Source organism: Oculina patagonica, chromosome 2 (assembly GCF_052425735.1).
Source record: "Oculina patagonica isolate OP01 chromosome 2, crgOcupat, whole genome shotgun sequence".
Taxonomy (NCBI): domain Eukaryota; kingdom Metazoa; phylum Cnidaria; class Anthozoa; order Scleractinia; family Oculinidae; genus Oculina; species Oculina patagonica.
Window position 1 is genome coordinate 12,962,733 of NC_135759.1, and position 17,877 is coordinate 12,980,609.

At 37.0% G+C, this 17,877-nt stretch overlaps 1 protein-coding gene across 1 annotated transcript in view; it reads right to left on the minus strand.

Moving 5' to 3' along the window:
• Nucleotides 1-726: 726 nt before the first annotated feature.
• LOC144639833 (nuclear pore complex protein Nup107-like) overlaps nucleotides 727-17,877 on the minus strand; it is a 32,817-nt gene continuing 15,666 nt past the window's right edge. Inside the window, exons 14-43 of the mRNA XM_078499118.1 lie at nucleotides 15,607-15,678; nucleotides 15,194-15,288; nucleotides 13,927-13,999; nucleotides 12,276-12,326; nucleotides 11,325-11,387; nucleotides 11,162-11,252; nucleotides 10,791-10,876; nucleotides 10,264-10,323; nucleotides 9,792-9,869; nucleotides 9,354-9,421; nucleotides 9,201-9,249; nucleotides 9,046-9,115; nucleotides 8,853-8,864; nucleotides 8,740-8,801; nucleotides 8,627-8,671; nucleotides 8,513-8,557; nucleotides 7,991-8,087; nucleotides 7,821-7,874; nucleotides 7,056-7,108; nucleotides 6,558-6,614; nucleotides 5,757-5,859; nucleotides 5,423-5,511; nucleotides 4,423-4,494; nucleotides 4,233-4,286; nucleotides 4,063-4,137; nucleotides 3,804-3,848; nucleotides 3,651-3,719; nucleotides 2,633-2,749; nucleotides 2,420-2,470; nucleotides 727-1,146 (exon numbers count right to left, since the gene is read on the minus strand). Of these exons, the coding sequence (XP_078355244.1) occupies nucleotides 1,036-1,146; nucleotides 2,420-2,470; nucleotides 2,633-2,749; nucleotides 3,651-3,719; nucleotides 3,804-3,848; nucleotides 4,063-4,137; nucleotides 4,233-4,286; nucleotides 4,423-4,494; nucleotides 5,423-5,511; nucleotides 5,757-5,859; nucleotides 6,558-6,614; nucleotides 7,056-7,108; nucleotides 7,821-7,874; nucleotides 7,991-8,087; nucleotides 8,513-8,557; nucleotides 8,627-8,671; nucleotides 8,740-8,801; nucleotides 8,853-8,864; nucleotides 9,046-9,115; nucleotides 9,201-9,249; nucleotides 9,354-9,421; nucleotides 9,792-9,869; nucleotides 10,264-10,323; nucleotides 10,791-10,876; nucleotides 11,162-11,252; nucleotides 11,325-11,387; nucleotides 12,276-12,326; nucleotides 13,927-13,999; nucleotides 15,194-15,288; nucleotides 15,607-15,678 (2,067 nt within the window). The 3' untranslated portion in view covers nucleotides 727-1,035. The remainder of the gene's footprint in view (nucleotides 1,147-2,419; nucleotides 2,471-2,632; nucleotides 2,750-3,650; nucleotides 3,720-3,803; nucleotides 3,849-4,062; nucleotides 4,138-4,232; nucleotides 4,287-4,422; nucleotides 4,495-5,422; nucleotides 5,512-5,756; nucleotides 5,860-6,557; nucleotides 6,615-7,055; nucleotides 7,109-7,820; nucleotides 7,875-7,990; nucleotides 8,088-8,512; nucleotides 8,558-8,626; nucleotides 8,672-8,739; nucleotides 8,802-8,852; nucleotides 8,865-9,045; nucleotides 9,116-9,200; nucleotides 9,250-9,353; nucleotides 9,422-9,791; nucleotides 9,870-10,263; nucleotides 10,324-10,790; nucleotides 10,877-11,161; nucleotides 11,253-11,324; nucleotides 11,388-12,275; nucleotides 12,327-13,926; nucleotides 14,000-15,193; nucleotides 15,289-15,606; nucleotides 15,679-17,877) is intronic.

Below are 17,877 nucleotides of genomic sequence, written 5' to 3' on the forward strand. Positions count from 1 at the left end.
GAAAGCCATGCTGTACAAATAGCTATTGATAGAAAGAAACCATTTTCAGCAATACAAACACCTTTGTTTAGCGTCTTCGTATTTGTAGGGTGGGGGGTGAAAAGAAATTATTGAAAAAGGAACTTCACCACAGAGGGGTCAAATAAAATAGTGCAGTCCAATTCGAACTGTGATAATACGAGTGTTTAATCACGAGTATGATTACAGACAGAATTGGACGACACGAAGTCCTGTTACCAATTTATCATAAGTACAGCAAAATTCGAGGAAAAAAGTTAGACAAAGTGAAGCCTGTTGACGATTTATCACCACTTGACAAAAAAGCCATTTTGAAACTGTAAGTTTTAGGAATATCAAGGAGCACTCAGTCAAGATAAGAAACAAAATGAAGAGCGCGCGCATGCACAGAGCACGAACCTTGTTATTGGACACATTGTTGTTTGTCACTTTAGCCGCCCGCTCTGATTTGGTGAAAGAACTAATCAGATACGAGGTTGATTTGTTCAGTTAAGGTGGTGGCAAATGAGAGGATACAAACGTCTCCCTGTTTGCCCGCACGCGCAACATTGTCACACAAAATTTTTCCGAGACAAAAAGTGTTTCTGATTTTTCCCAGAAACCGTTTGTTTGTGTCCTCAACAAATGTTTCCCAGTTTGCTCGCCCAAGAAACAGTCCGCCACAATGTGCCCTCCTTTGCTTCCACCGTTAAATACAAATCGCCTACCTTTGTCAGATATAATGTCGTTTATTGAAAAGAAAAATAATTCTTCAGTTAATTTTTACAAAAGCAGTTCTGATGCAATTATTTTTTCTTTACAAAATGAAGAAAGGATTATTCTCTCTTGACAAAATACATGGTTTTGTCAGACTTTGGCAAGAACACGGATCGACAAACCAGGGAAAGCTGTAACCTCAGCTTCAAACTGCACTGTTACTGTATTCATCATCAAATGTTTCCTTTGTCGTCCTTTGAAAGCGTTGTCAATACTGTGAGAACTTTATCGCAGTCTATTACTTGGAGTTAAGAGTTCATGTTAGTTTTGTGTCATTTCATAGCCGAGAGGATCCAGATTGTTTCCTAGCAATGCTAGCGATGTTTCCCTGAATAGCGATAGCATCTTCTGTAGCTCGTCTTTCCTGAACACCTGCGCGAAAAAAAAAATGTGCAGTTTAGCTGAAAGGTACGAATAGGGATGTTGAACGTTTATAAATAAAAACATTATTAAAACTCATTTACAATTGAAAAGAAACGAATCCAATGAAAAGGTACTATTCAGGTCACGTGGATGCACTGTAAATCCCAGTCTAGAAAAAGGCATTCTGTTATTTTGATACAGAAAATCTCGATGATTTGTAAGTGAGAACAAATGAACATGAAAGTATGATGAATATGTTCGTGTTATGCTACTACTTTCGGAAAAACGTCACAGGCACTTGATTCTTCCTAGGTGTTCCACGTTAATCTGCAAACGAACACGACACTTCTCGGAACAAAACTCCAAATGCCAATGAACTCTGGTACGCGACATCGAGAAAAAAGACGACGACAGAACCACAGAACACCAACTCGAAAGCAAACGCAGACAGCAGGAAGTCCGACAGGGAACCGAAAATCCCGGGCAGTGCAACCAAACGAACGAAAGCGCGGAACACGCACACGCCACCAAGAGAAGGAGAAGCACGAGGAAGCAGAAAGTCGAACCGAAGAGACAGGGAGAGGAAAAACGGAGGAGACGAGAGAAAAAGGGAAGGACGAGAACGAAGCCCAGATCGCGGAGCCAGAAACGCCACGGACACAGGAACACGCAAAAAGCACACCACGAGCACCACCGTCACGCGAGCGCAGGAACAGCACGAGAACCACACACGACGAACGAGAGACGGCGAGAAGGGACAGAAACACAGACAGAAAGAGAGCAGACACCCACGCAGCCCGAACCAGACGCGACGCCACCAGTGAGGGGCACGAGACACGACCCGAGAGAACGCAGCGGAGAAGACGACGGCAGCGAGCACAGAAGAGAAGACACGGAGAGCAAGGCCGAACAAAACCGAGCCAGAAGACGAAGGACCCCGAACAAGGGCACACGGTCAGGGCTCCCACCCCCCCCCACAGAGAAAAAGGGAAAAGACACCGCGAGCGGAGTGGCAGTGGTAGTGGAGTGGAGGGGAGCAAACGCCAACCCACCAAACCATCACAATAGTGCACGCACTAAAAACGATTACTGTTTTGATGCTTAAAACAAATACATGTTCATTTTGCCTTCGGCTCGCCACACGTGAAGTCTATCACGTGGGTCAATCACGTGAAGTCTATCACGTGAAGTCTATCACGTGAAGTCAATTACGTAATCTGTAATTAAAACTCAGAGTGCATTTAAGAAGATGTCATCAGTGTTGAGAGGCATTAAATCTTACCTCATAAAGTTGGTATTGTTCGGAGGTAATAACATCGGCAAGCTGTAAACACTGCAACATAAATCACAATCATCAAGTTTACTAAGCAGTACTCAAAAAGCTGAGGGTATGTGCAAAGCTTTACAAAAGACATCTCCTTTTCGGAGTTAACAAGTATCTCTGCGAAGGAATGATCAAAATTTGAGGAGGCTGATTTATAAAGCAGCTCCTCACCTGTTTGTACTGCTGTGTTGAGTGCAGCACGCTATGAAGAAGGTAACACACCAGTGGAACACAAAGCTGTCTTAACAACTCTAGTTGATGAGAGCGGTTTGAATCTTCCTCTTCGTCCTAAAAACAAACGCTTAATGTTAACTCTTCCAATCACTAGATCAGTGTCAGATCGTTTATTCTAATGTGACATAAAAAGGGATAGGGGAAGTGACCAGTTCATCAATATAATCGAATTGGTATACACAGACTGCAGGCTTTTAGCCAGGCGGCCGTCCAGCCGTCCAAAGGACGGCCACTTTTCAGAAATAGGTGATTTTCGACGGCCTGTTTTGGGTGGCAATTTACGAACTTCTGTGGTTAATGTAACAAAACAGTGTGTATAAATTAAAAAAAAAACTTACATTCCTTTTTGCTCTCAAGAGTTGTTTTAGTCTTGCTTGCGTGTTTTTCTTCTCTATTTACACTTTTTTTAGCGAGTTTCCTTACTGTTTTGTTCGCATGAATCAAAGTTAAGCGAAGCGATTTCACAAGCAAAGCCGCTGTTCAATAATATTAACTCCCCAAGTCGTGCCCAGGCTACTCTGCCGGGTGCTAAAAATAAATGCGCACGTGGGTGCATATCCGTTCTTTCGTGTAAGTTCGTGGCTTGACAACTTCAAATTTCAATCACTGTTCATAACAACTGGAGTTTCTGTCCCAAATATAGTTCAATGTTAAACAAGGTAAGTTGAGGAAAGGATAGTTTTGTAAAATTATCAAGGAAAAACGGCGGTTTAATAGCTTAATTGAAAGACGTTTACAGCTGCTCAGAATCGCGGAAATCACGTCTTAGAGGCTTCATAGCATGGCGCCTGCGGTGCCATGCTATGTGGGCCTTCGGCCCACAAAAAAAAATGGACTCCCACTTTCTAAATCCTGGCTAAAAGCCTGACACAGAGTGAACTTCAGTAATAGCCTCAACACTAAGAAGGTTCGGGGTGCACTGAACATTAACAACAAGGATTCGAGATATTCTTACCACCCTGTGATCTACCATCCAGCCTCCATCAGGAAATAAAAGAACGTTGTAAATCTTTTCAACTGTGGCCTAAACGTCAAGTAAAATACATGTTACATATTTCAAAATGTGCAAATGGAGTAACAATTTGAAAATCAAGTTGTTTTATTTTACCTTGGTGTGAATGTCCAGCGAGTTCTTCCATCTTCCAAATTCCACCTGTTGTATACAATGACCAACAGCCAGTTAAGTTACAAATGAACTTTCCTTTTCGGAGTTAACAAGTATCTTTGCCACTCAAATAACTATTTACAGCGATACAAATTTGAATTTCAATCAATCATGGCAAGTACAGAGCAACCCAGACCCCTCCCCAAAGGGCCACCAACATCTGAACGTATCGAACGTAATACGATCGTTTATAGGACCTTACCTCATACTGTTTGAGCTGTTGTTCATATGCCACCTTCTCTGTGAAGTTAGCGTGACCTTCGTGACGCGGCTTTGACTATAAGAGAAAAAAATGTGAATTGCAGCAACCATGTTTAAATACTACAGAGAACATTTTACGAGTACAGACTTAAAGTAACGTGTTTGACTTACTGGTGCACTGTGATGAAAATGTTGAAACCAATCATTAAATGCATCCAGCGCTTCCTGCAGGTCAGTCAAAGAGAAAACAAAAATTATCAACATTGACATCACCTGCTACGACTAACAAATGATGTGCAACACACTGGGCCCGCAAACTCTTTAACTACCTTTTTATTATAAGCTATAGGAATTGTCTTACCAAGTACGCTCTGATGCATAGGTATTCCCGTATGGCATTGTCATCACCAGCAGGTAAAGCACTAGCTCCACTCTGTCAAATGTACGCAGACAAACAAAGATTAACAACGCTTAAAGTCCCAAAGAAACTGGGTTATTTTGCCGGGAAGTTTAAAGTGACTGGAAGCCAGAAGTTTTCTAGAAGGGTCTGGGGGCATACCTTTCAGGATTTTTTTCATTGGCCTAAGATAAAATCTGGGGATTAGAAACACAACACTGAGATATTCTGGAGGTATTTCATAGTGTTTGACTCGAATGACATATTTATGTAATATATAATGTAATGATCACAACTTCTCTTTTTTTTGGGGGGGGGGGTGGGGGGAGGGGAACGCTTAAACCCCTCAACCAACTTAGATAGAAGAAAGAAGAAAAAAAAGGAAAAAATAGAAGAAAAGAAACTGTGCCTTGCTCAATATACTGGGCTATGAATACACTCAACATCTTTCCTGAAGAATGAATTGGGTAACTAATTTCCAAAATAAAATGACAATTCGGGGCTTAAATAAAATTAAAGGGCCTGTGTCACGGCTCAATTTAGTGTATTTTGTTACATTTTGCCAAATTCTCACTATGAATCTAAATGTTAGCGAAAACATCACTTTTATAGATCTAAATGACAAGACAATAGCTTCATTACAAACAAATATGTCTTAAAACCCATATCGCAATGTTTTGACTATGGCATCCGTACCTTCTTTCTCAGTTGCTGTGTTATTAAAATGCCCCTTCACTGTTTCAGGTGGTTATTTTTATATTTCACACGATTTGATGGCCATTTCCTCATGTCTAAATTTTACTCAAATCCGTGACACAGTTCAACATTTTTTTCAACATTTTTTCACATAATAAAAATCAAGAAAATTTACCACAAAACTGATTCAACATTATAAGAAAAGCTCGATTGAAATAATTAGAAGACCTCTAAGTGAAGCATAAAAAGCGCACACTCAAGTACTCACCCTAAGTTGCCACTCTTTATGAATTACATGAATAGAGTCCGCTGGAATCTTCTGGAAAACTTCGCGTGCTGCAGTGTGCTTTCTCGTGGCTGCTCAAGAAGAAAAAAATTGAATAACATGAACATCAATAGCAGCTTCCGAAGGTTAAGGACGTTCCCTAAGACACCCAACCTTGTAGGTGTAACTCAACACTGAGGCATTAACAGGACCTTGGTGTCATTAACAACTTAGTATTTTCAGTACAAAGTCACAGCAGCAAGGCAAATTGCTCAAACTGGTGTTAAATCAAATTCTTCCAACTAGTATTAGTACAATAAGTACTGAATGGACTCACCAATAAAGCAGCGCATGATGGCATTACTCTGTTTCAAAGCTTCACTTCGCTGAGAAGGATCAAACACCAGCCATTCAATAGCTTCTATCTTTTTGCGGTCCTCCTACGAAAGAAAACATGTCGCACATGTTACATGCCTTGTCCGGCACACTGTCACCACATGCATACACCATGTTGCACATCTTACATGCCTTGTCCGGCACACTGACTCGTAGTCGTGTCACCACATGCATACACCATGTCGCTAAGCAACAGCCACGACTGACCGAGAAAGGAAATATTATCCCTGTTCAGGTTATTTCTGAGTAGTAAAAACGATGGCTGGTTATAGAGGAAAACATCTCCCTATTAATGCGTATAAAATCTCTTAATCAATAATGAATTTTGAAGTTACTTTCTCGAATCGCAGACTTTGAATCTTCTGTAGTTGGTAACAAATAGCATCTGAGGAAGTCTGTTATTTCTGACAGTATGTAACTAGTCTAAGTCAGCCTGCAGCACTGAAATGAAGTTTCTGGCCACTCGCAAGCACTTGCTAGTGAACTTGCGAGCATGTGCAGTACAGTGGATACAAAACCTGTCCCACACTTTGCCGGCAAAAGATGGCTTGTTCCATACTCTCTCGAGCCTTTCAAAAAAAAAAAAACGCTGTACGCCCCCCCCCCCCCTCCCCTGTGACATCATCTGTTCATTTAGCGTGCACACTTTTGAACATATTCTGCTTATTTATACAATTCACAACAAAACCGTTGTAAACGGGTCATATAATCACAGACGCCGGCATCAGTGTGAATCACTTACATTTGAAGTAGCAGCTTCCAGAGCGGGTGATATGTCTCTGTCTACCTTAAAATCTTCCTAAACATGGAGGGAAAAAAACATTCGAACTACTGGAAGCAGTACAAAATAGAATTCAATACATTGTTCACAATTTTCCCATGAACACAAAAACCAATAATCGTAGATTATACTGTAATGTAGATTCTGCTAAATAGAATGACGGTATAAACTACACACCAATCTTTGTTTACATCGGCGTTCTCTTATCTCCCATTAGCATAAATTTTACTAAAATTAAATTAAGTCTGGCAAACTAATAGATACGATTAATAATTGATTTCTAGCGTCTGTGCCATTTAGTGGCTGCTGTGGTAAATATTGAATGAGACTTAATAAAGCGACAAATTTACAGACGTCTGCACGCTGCGTGCCAAGAGTTACCAAGCAACTCTTAATGCAATAAAGGAAAACCATCACAGTGTATTTACCTGCCATGAATGTTATGACACTTTTGCTTACCTTTCCTCGGATATTCTCCACGACTGTCTTAGTTATCAATGGAACATCAAGACCTGTACAAAAACCGCAACAACCACCTTAAGTCATAATAATATGGGAAAAAAAAGAATCGATTCTTACTTATTCCATTATCAAAATCTACTTTCAGTCAGTTATTGATGTATTACTGAACTCTGCCTCCTAGCTTCTAACATTGTTTAAATAGAAAAAGGGAATCGTAATTTCGGCGGTAACGACTATTAGTGGGATTTTTGCGGTATATGCATGTTGATTATGTTCTGTAAATATTCAAGCGATAAGCCCCGTTAATAATCCTCTCCTACAGAACGGTTACCCAATCATTGCGAGGATTAATTCCATTTGTATTTAAATCCTCCATTTTCATTTGTATTTTAAGAAGGCGGCGTGGCCTAGTGGTAGGGCGCTGGACTTGTAATCCGGAGGCCCCGGGTTCAAATCCTTCTCCCTGCCACTAGATGGATTTGCGTTTGGTCGTTCCGAATTCAACTCCCCCACGCTTTGTAAATAACCAACTGGTTAGTCTCCTGCCAGTTTATGTTCGATTTGCAATATTTGTTTATTTATTTACAGTGTCCACAATTAGCACAACAGTGGTAAATACATTGGTAACACGGATGCACTGCTTCTCCATATGTTTATAAAATATACCCTTAATGTACGTCTAAGGAGACAGACTTAACTGTCGCTGTTCATGATGAAACATGCTCCAACAGTGAAAGCATAATAAAGGGATAACACACATACCAGCACTGCTCGCTAACTCCAAACATTTCTGTCTTTGTTTCATGTCAACAATATCTATAAAACAGTTGTATAAAGCTTTGTTACCTTTTGTATGTTGTGGTTGTGTGTTCGTACGATTAGAATACATAAAGGTCTGTAAACAAGGCAAATTTCAAAGAAAAAAAGGTTACCTTCCAAGAAATACGCATAGGTCTCTGTTTGAATTTCTGGAGGGAGGGTAGCGGTGTACGTTGCCACAAGGTCAGCTTGTTTCTCGTCAATCAAAGCCTAAAAAATAACACTGTAATAATGAGCCGGATACTCAGAAACTTTCACTAGATGGACAGTAAGTTGTACTGCTGAAGAAAAACAGACACGTTTTCTTTCAGTTATTTTGTAAAAGGAAATAGAAATCAGTTTGTCTGTGTTTCTACACACTTTTGAAACCTGAGTGGTTATCATAGCATTTCTTCCACCCGTGCTCCTGTAACTACACGGAAGTCTAGGAAGCTCTGTAAGTTTTACATGTAAAGCAAAAATAACATGCAAGGACCAAAGAGAGCGTAAGAATCTGTATCCTTTGTACATCAAAGCAAAATGAAATTTTTAATTCGTCGTTCAGTCAATCATTTATTTATTTATTCATTCAGACTAAGTCACACACGATGTTGTATGTGCAAGGTGACTGGGCACTAAATAGGAGAAGTACGTACCTGAACATAAGCTTTCAAGATGGAAACGCACTGTTCCAGATCAGTCTGTTATAAACAGCAAAATAAAGTGAGCAACATAACTAGACTAATGTACATCAGTGCACATGTACTCACCTCAGACTCTATTCCAGCTGATCTTAAAAACAAAACTAGATGAGCCTGGAACAAACAAAAACAAACGGTTAACTTGTATTGAGTGTTAAAAGATGATCAACTTACAAACTTACCATGAAACGTAATATTTGTGTTCGTGGTTTATCCTCCTTTTTCAGCCAACTGTGCATCATTTCTGATCAAACCTGAATCACAAAAGAAAAAAAGCACATCATGTGACTAATACGTTCGATCAAGCCTTTGTATAATGGCAACCCTATCTGTTCATACTAGAGAGAAGGCTCTGTAACTGACAGGGCAAGACACGGCCCAAGTTAACCATATAGCTCTAGTATGGTCCGCTCTGAGTTAGTGCTGTTAATTTATTGAAACATTAGTATCCTGCAATGAATTACTGCAAGTGATAACAGCATATTCACCATTTGTGTCGTTAAGTATGATATGCTTCTGGATGACATGGTGGAATTCTTCTGCTTGATGTCTGATGGACTAATGAAAAACAGGAACAAGGCAATTCATCAAACATTAACATGGCAACAAAGCGAATCTTCAACACAAAACAAAACAAACATACCTCTTTTGGACAAGCTTGAAGTTCTTCGAATATTTTCTCTGGGTCTAACCTAAGTACGGAAAGTGTTTATTGCGGATTTGACATATGATGTAGAAAAAGTTACAAACAAGTAGTAGAGAGTAATCTAATCATTCAATAACGAGTTTTACTAACGTCTGATCCCAGAATATTGACGGCAAATTCTCCAGATCTCTGTCAGGCCTCGGATGCAGGCGTATTTCCTACAACACAAACACATTTCAACATTGTACCATGGGTAACATTGTACATTGGTGAGAACGAGAGATATTTGGGTAAATTCACATTTCTTAGAAGTATTGTAGAGTGCATTCTGTATGGATAATACGATTGTAAGACACAGTTTGTGACCACAACAGGTACACATTCTCACATTACGAGTTGATAAACAATGTTAACTGTGGTCCGAGTCCGGTTCTTTTCCCCCTGCACAGACAGACCTTGCACACAGACACAGAAATAAAGTTTTTATTATTATTATTATTATTATTATTATTATTATTATTATTATTATTATTTTGATATTTTCCAACAGATCAAAAAAAGGCTCATAACAAAGAAGTCTACACTTACCTGTTCTACTCTAACGTCAACCATGGCTCTATAAAACGCCCACAAATAATCCTCCCATGACTTACACACTTGAAGAAGCTGTGCACAAAACAGAACGTGGTAAGTTCCTGGAGTTTGTAACTTTGAACTTCATGCATACGCAGAAGAGAAGAAGTGTCGGTGCAAACCCACCCCCAATCAAAATCCCTGGGTCTCATCATAGAGTGATCATCATACCTGGGCTGGCAAACGTCCACTAAACTGGACACAACTTTTCTTAGAATAATCTCGTTTTACATTTTTTTTTTATCCAGCAATAAAAAATAAATCATGGGGAGAGACACAAACTGCCTTAAATGAATCAGTCCTGCTTACTGAACACATGCATGACAAGACGTGAGACCAGTCTTAATATTTATTTATTCAGTTGAAAATAAAGACATACGGTTAATAAAAGTTAAAACAAGACAACCTAAGTAAAACTTATAGTTACCTGACTGAGGTTGCCACTAAGTGCAGCATAAATAGCTCTCTCGTACACACTGAATTTGCTCTGATGAATAAACCAAAGTCACATCATTACAAAATTCACTTTCCTTAAGAGGGTAGTACGGTGTCAACTTGCTGTGTCAACACAAGTGAGTGCTGAGGGTTGTAGCTTACTTGGAGTGTAAACTAAGATGGAACAGCATCTGGTCAGTGGACAGTAACAACAAAATTACTGCTTCCTGTAAGAACTAGACTTTGCCCTGATTATCTAAGTTATGGTTGGAGATGTTCTTCATACTTAACATTAATGAATCGGAATATAAAAACAAATTTATGCAAAAAGCTTTCCTGTTCTTAACTGCAACATGAACATGAAATAATTATCATGTAAAAGATGGTGAGTTATAATGATTGCCAATCATTTCGTACCTGTGTTTCTTAAATATACTTATGTTTCAGACTTTAAATACTTTTTTCAGCCTTACAATAAAAAAATATAATAACTAATGAACATTTTAAATGTTGGAATACCTCTTGAGACATTTTCCAGCAGGCTGCTTTCCACACATCTCTAAATGGGTTTCCCTCTGTGGCTGTGAGAGTTTCATTGTTGGACACTGAAAAAAGTGGAAAAAACCTTTGTTTATTCACTGTTTTATTAGTTATTCCAGTTTTACACTTACAGTAAAAAAGGAAACATTTTGAGTGTACGATGACATCTTCAGAATTTCTGCAAATTGTACATATTAACTACATTCGCCCGTCCCCTTGAGAAAAAAAAACGTCATAAAAATAGAGGGACTGCTGCTTCCTCCTCAAGTAGAAAAAACAAGACCAGACATGCATTGACCAAACAAAAGACAGGTTTGAAGTAAGATATTTATGTGCTGTTACAATGTTACCTCCATCCAAATTAGCATCATGCCATAGTTTCCATCCCTCAAGAGTTGCTGCTCTCCAGGACTGACCACACTTTTCACACAGATGTTGAGCCTGGAATGGAAGAAACACCAACAAGTGATTAACCTCAGTAGTGCAGCAGTAATGCTACAAGGTTTCATTCACCTCCTCCAGTTTGCCTGCCCTGATCAAGGAAAACATATGCTTTAGCAGCCTGGCTTCATCTTCCTATAACAAAATACAAAAAGTTTCTTTGATAAGTCAATTGAATTAAATATTCAAGATTGGTGAATTGAATGTGTCAGTAGTTCTGTGCATCATTTTTCTTTCCATGTTAGGAATCTAGTGAATAACAAGTTGATTTATATGCAGGTTAAAATATTTACCCAAAGTCAACATGTTTAATATTTCTAATACTACTAGTTATCACGTTTTTTTTTTTTTTTTTTTTTTTTTTTTGAATCTCGATATGGCATGGTATTCTTTTATACCGTATTCATTTGATTAAGCGCCCAACCTCAACTAAGTGCCCGCCCTGTAGGTAGGAAAAGTTAATAAGCACCTAGCCTCGAATAAGCCCCCATCCCCACTCCACTTCAAAACATACATAAGTGCACAGGAGGAGTACTTTGATTGGTATTGGAATTGTCTAAGTACTACTAAGAGACTTCCCCGAAGACCCAGTTTTCTTAGATTTTTTCAGAAACTTTCAATGAACAATTAAAATTCTGCTTTGGTACATCTTCATGTTTTATTATTATTCATTGTTTTGTTGTAAAATAAACTTACTACTTGCGAGAAATTGTGAAAATTTATTAAGCACCCAGCCTAGAATTAGCGCCCACCTCGAACAAGCGCACAGGACGCTTTATTGAATAAATACGGTATTTAACATACACTACAAACTGTAAGAGCAGTGACTAAAAATGCAAGTACCGTATATATGCACAAGGTTTCAATTATTTTAAACGAGTCTCTCAATTGTTCAAGACCTTAACACCACAAATATAATACAGTCCTATTCCTTGAAGAAGTTACCCTTGAATCTCAATGTTTTCCTTGACTTAATCATCTTTAAAAAATCAAGAGCTAACTGTTTCCCTTGGCGTGTCATACCTGATCTAAATCAGCTAGAGGCCTGTTCTGTCTCACAGGGGCATCTGGATCCTGCAGGCATTTAGAACAGATAATGTTTGAATGAGCTTCAAGACACAGGATGATTGAATAATCCCACTATCTCTTTAGTCTCCCTTAGCTACCTTCAGTTGATAGCAGGAATCCAATTTCATTTGCAGGGAATAGATTAAGTAAAGAATAGATAAAGTGATGAACATGTACTCCTTGCTTGCCAAATGGAAATTGAAGATCTTAATCTCCTAGCAGGAAAACAGGCTCTAGGGTTTCAGATGAAACTCTTCCTGCACCTTTTAAGAGTAAACCTTCTTGTTGTTTTGAATAACAGATTTAAGTACGTTCTTAACCTTCTTTATGTTATTTCTAGCTTTCTGATTGGCTAACAAACTCCAGATTTTTTTTTAATAATTTATGAAAAAAGGATGGGCGATGTGTTTATAATTTTGTTCTTGTCAATATGGATTTTTTTTTTAAAAAAATCATTGAATTAGATACATGTAGTGCATTTGCCTGTCAAAGTCAAACAAAATGTCGAAGTTAAGGAGGCTCAATGTAGTTTTTTTAGCCGAAGGGTGGTTGTTTTGAAAATTAAAATTATCTAGGAAGCCAATCTTCGATTTTTGCCAAAATACACCATAAATGATCAAATATGACCAAATTTTAATTTTTTACCCATCACTTTGTCACAAGGGTTACCATAGCAACCATTGTCGTTTTCTTTTGTTCTCAAACAAGCTTGATTTTCTCGAAATCTAGATTGATTCTTGGTATTCATTTTTTTATATGTTCAAGTATAGTAGATTGACTACGTGTACACAAAATTTTAGGAAAATCTGTAAGAGCGTTTTAGAGTAAATCAAGAATGAAGTTTTTGGTATTTTCTTATAGTTTCCTACAATCGGCAGTCAATATATTTTAACAAATTAAAGCAAAATGTCTTTCACTTTTAGTTAATGGTCTTTGATGGTGTAAGTATTTATATTTCAGTGAGAGTAACTGTGTTCAAATAATACGAAACAATTTTAAAGCGCCTATTTTATAGTAAAACGGTGTTTTACTGAAAATTTCATTCTTGATTTACTTGAAAACGCTCTTACAGATTTTTCTAAAATTTTATCAACAGTTAGTCAATCTACTAAACTTTAACATATCAAAAAATAAACACCAAGAGTCAATCTAGATTTCGAGAAAATCAAGCTTGTTTGAGAACAAAAGAAAACATCAATCGTTGCTATGGTAACCTTTGTGACTAAGTGACGGGTAAGAAATTAAAATTTGGTCATATTTAATCATTGTGGTGTATTTTGGCAAAAATCGAACATTGGCTTCCTAGATAATTTTAATTTTCAAAACAACCACCCTTCGGCTAAAAAAACTACATCGAGCCTCCTTAACTCCACAAAGTAATGCACAAGGTTTGAAATGAGACGTTTAATAGAAAACGTCTGTAAATGTGCAAAAAGCGTTAAAAGAGTTTAACATTGACAGCAGCCGAAAACCAAATCAACTTCGTTCAGAAAGAAAAATCAGACTTTCACAATAAAAGTAGGCTTGGCTTTTGAAGTGAAGTCTTAAAATTTTGCATCATCCTTAAAGTTATACTAACAGTCATTTTTGTATAGACAGATATTACCATCTCTGTAATCAGCGGTCTTCTCATTCCCAGATTTCTTCCTTCTTGCTGCAGTGCATGAAGAGTATTCTCCCTAAAGAAACACAAAGTTCTCAAAAAAATAAAACAATAGTTTTTATTAATGAACTTTTTTCTAATGAAAATGAATAATTTGGAATAATTAATCCCTTGTTTGATGGTTTAACAAATAATGCTCGCAAACATTACTCAGCCTTACATATATACTTTTTAAACTTGTTAAATATCCATTGTTACTGTCTATAAAACCAGTAGCAAGGTGTATTTAATTTTGACTTCCTACTTGTAGAATAACAGTTCTTGTTAGTTTTGGTCTAAATATTTAAAATAGGAAATAATTATACAAGGAAATATGCCATGTTTATGATGACATGCTGATAATTGCAAAAACATCACTGCAGGGGAAATGAAATATAGTAGAGGAAATTTCACTGCACTGTAACTAAGCATTTAACAAAAGATGAATATTCAATGTTAGTATATACCACACAAGTGAAAAGTGCTTTTCGCGTGCGCTGATTGGTTAACTCGGAGGCGATTAGCAAAGTACTATTCAGCTCCGAGCAGCTAAAGAAAAACAAACTGCCTTTGCGCATCGCTTTGTTTACCAAAAGTGATGTTTTGGTCCACTAGTTATTCAATTTGTGAGGTACAGTGTATATACTAAAACAATTATTCATCTAAGTGTCGGTGAATGTGATGGATATTTACCTCACGGCTTTGCGGCTCGGTAAATATTCACCACTATATATTCACCTCCACTTCTGTGAATAATTGTAAATTATTCACACTCTGCAAACTTGTAGATATTTTCTAGTATTATTTTTGTATTAGTTAGTTTATTTTTAGTTAAGTCCCCTAATTAGTACGAGTATATCCCAGGCTTTAAGGTTTTTTGACACAACAATAAAGTTCTCATTTCATTTCATAACTGATCCAAGATGATAAAAATTCTCAGCAATGGTTTAGACTTCATTTTTATTGCAAAGGAAACTTTGCAAGTATCCATGTTGTAAACAATATACATTACACTTTGTTAATGTGTAATGCAGTGTAGTATAAGAAAAGTACTTGTATACAGCAGCGTTTTGTACGATTAAGTGTTGTTTTTTAAGCTAATGGTAATGTGATGTAAGGTAGTTTAAGTACATGTAAGTGCCCCCCCCCCCCATGCTTTGTAAATGTTGCTTGTTTTCAAATTAAAAAAAAAATTATGCTGTGAATACATGTGTAATGAGCAAACACTTACCAGCACACTGATTCTGAAAAATATTCCACTTTATCAGTCTCCAGAAACATTTCCAACCAATCTTCTGCATTCTTTTCTAACCAGTCAATAACAATCTAGTAAGAAACAAAGTCCTAACTTAGCTTCTTGCAATCATGTACCTGCAGCTTGGGCTAAATGAACCTGAGTCAGGCCAAAAAAGCTGGTACATTTACTTTTAAACATTGCTTGCCAACTGCATTTAATTTTTCTAGAAATTGATTCTTTTAAATATATTATAATGGTATTTAACTCTTTTCTCACTATATCATCTATACGATATACCGGTATATATATATACATGTATAACAGATTTAAGAAAATTGACAAGCTTATATAGGCTTAAAAATACAAACAAATACCATATTATGTTGTATGCACACATACAACTGTACCTGGTTTTGTCTCGTAGATGCCTCTCTTTCATACAGATTATTTGTAATGTTCTTTTCACTCCAGTTCCTTCCCTGATAAGAAATCACAGTGGAATACTAATTCATTTTGATTCAACTAATTGGTATATTTTTCCTACAATCTGAAGCTAATGATAGTGTGCTGTAACTTGTTACAAATTTGATTCTGTACAACAGTGTATGAGAATCAATATAGCCAACTCATTTTTTGCAATGTGATTAGTAAAAAGAGGACCACTGCAAAGAAAAAAGGCCAAAAAAAAAACTGAAAGAATTTTGGACAATCTGTTGTAGTCACATTATGGTTACTACATTTATGTACTGGTAGATGCGAGATCCAACACCTGGAGGCAATTTACATTGTAATTTTTAAAAAGTTCCCTTTGTTTTTCTTGAACTGCCAATTAAAGTTAAATTAATTTTTTTTTATTTTTGAGTTATTTTTTTTTTTCAAAAATAGCTTGTTAGTTGTTACAAAGGATGGTAAAGTGTCGGGAGTGTGTTTGTTTGTCACACCAATTAGGTTTGAGGTACTATAAGAACCAATCATTTTGCAGTTTATAAATTAAGGCAAAGTAATCTGACGCAGTTGTAGCGAGCGATTTCTTTGAAGATTTTAGATTTGTAGGAGGCACAATTGGTGAGTTGTGAATTAACCCTGGATTTGAAACTTATTTTTCGTAATGCTCACCATCAGCAAAAGGCAGAACACTAAATTGATATTGGAACGTTCGTTTTGGACGGGCTAGCTTTGCTGACCGTAGTAGAAATTGCATATTATTAATGGATTTGCACAAAGCAGAATTGAAGAATATTGTTGTCATTATGATGTTAATACTGTGGGTATATTTACAAAGAGTTGTAAAAATGGTAAGGAATCTTCTTTAAGAGTGTGTTGTGGCCTCTTGTTGAGTTTGTGATATCAAAGGAAACTTCCTAAATATTGCTACAGACTGTTTCACCAACTGAAAACCACAATTAATTTAATAATTAGTCTCTCAAGAATCTTGCTCAATTCACTGATTCAGTATCAACTCTCAGGTAAGTAGTGATTATGTTTATACCTAAAGTACATCTCGTTGAGACAATTAACCGGTACATTATTAACCTTGAATAGTTTTGCTGTTAAAATTCAACTATGATGAAACACAGCAACAGAATAAGAGCACGCCATTCCGTGACAATTATTTGATAACTCAATAAGTTCTTGTTTGTTGAATTAAAATTTACGTTCATGACAGGAAAGAAATACTCCAGGTGTTCTGCAATTTATAAATTACCGAAAGGATGGTATTTAATTTGACTCATTATTTTATTACTTATCAATTAATGACTATTGAGCGTGTTGAATGGAGATGTGGCTAAGAAAGTGCCATTTCATGGTATTTTGAAATAATTATTTTATTAATAGTTCTTGTTTTTACATTTAAGTGTTGAACGAAACAGTTCTGAGGTAACAAATTGCATGTGAGAATTGTTTTGTTTGCAAGAAACTTAATACCAGGTATTTTGTTCTGCAAAAAATGTCTCTAAGTCGTCCTACGGGGCTATGAAGTGATTGATGCACCATACACAAATAGCTCAACCCATGACATAAATCATCCCATGGCTACTGTCACAACTTGCAAAATGTTGATCCTATAAGCTTAAAATAATTCAGAGATGCACTTGGTTGTATTAGAAAAAGAAACAGATAAGATAAGATAATGAGTTACTTGTGTCAGAAATGCAAAAAAAAAGTTGGGGTCACCGACTTCGTTTCAGAGAAAAAGCGAGTGAAAAACTACCTTGATTTTGAAAAATTGCTGCACGGTAATTCACCATGGTTTAAAGGGTTTATTGTTAAAAATATCGAAATGAGTAAACGGGGGCAAATGATCATAATCACATTTTGTAGAAGTGCGTCTGTTGAGTAAAAGATTCCTAGTTTTGCCACCTTTTTTGTAAAACATAACCCTGGAAAAACGAATTTGAAAACTGTCCTACAGCAAAAAGGAAAGCTCAAAAAGTGGAATTCAGTGTGTCAAAAACTCAAACTTCCACTCGACAGATTTTTTTTATTTTCTCGCAAAACGTAGATATCAATTAACAAAAGTGGTCCATTGAGAAAAAAGTTGGGGTCACCGACCATTTAAGAAAGCAAATTGCAAGCGAAGCTAGTGGAACGGCAACCCACCAGGCTATATGATAATAATAATAATAGTTTTGTTCTTAGATATTTTACTCAGCGCGTGCGCTCAGTGTATGGCGTGG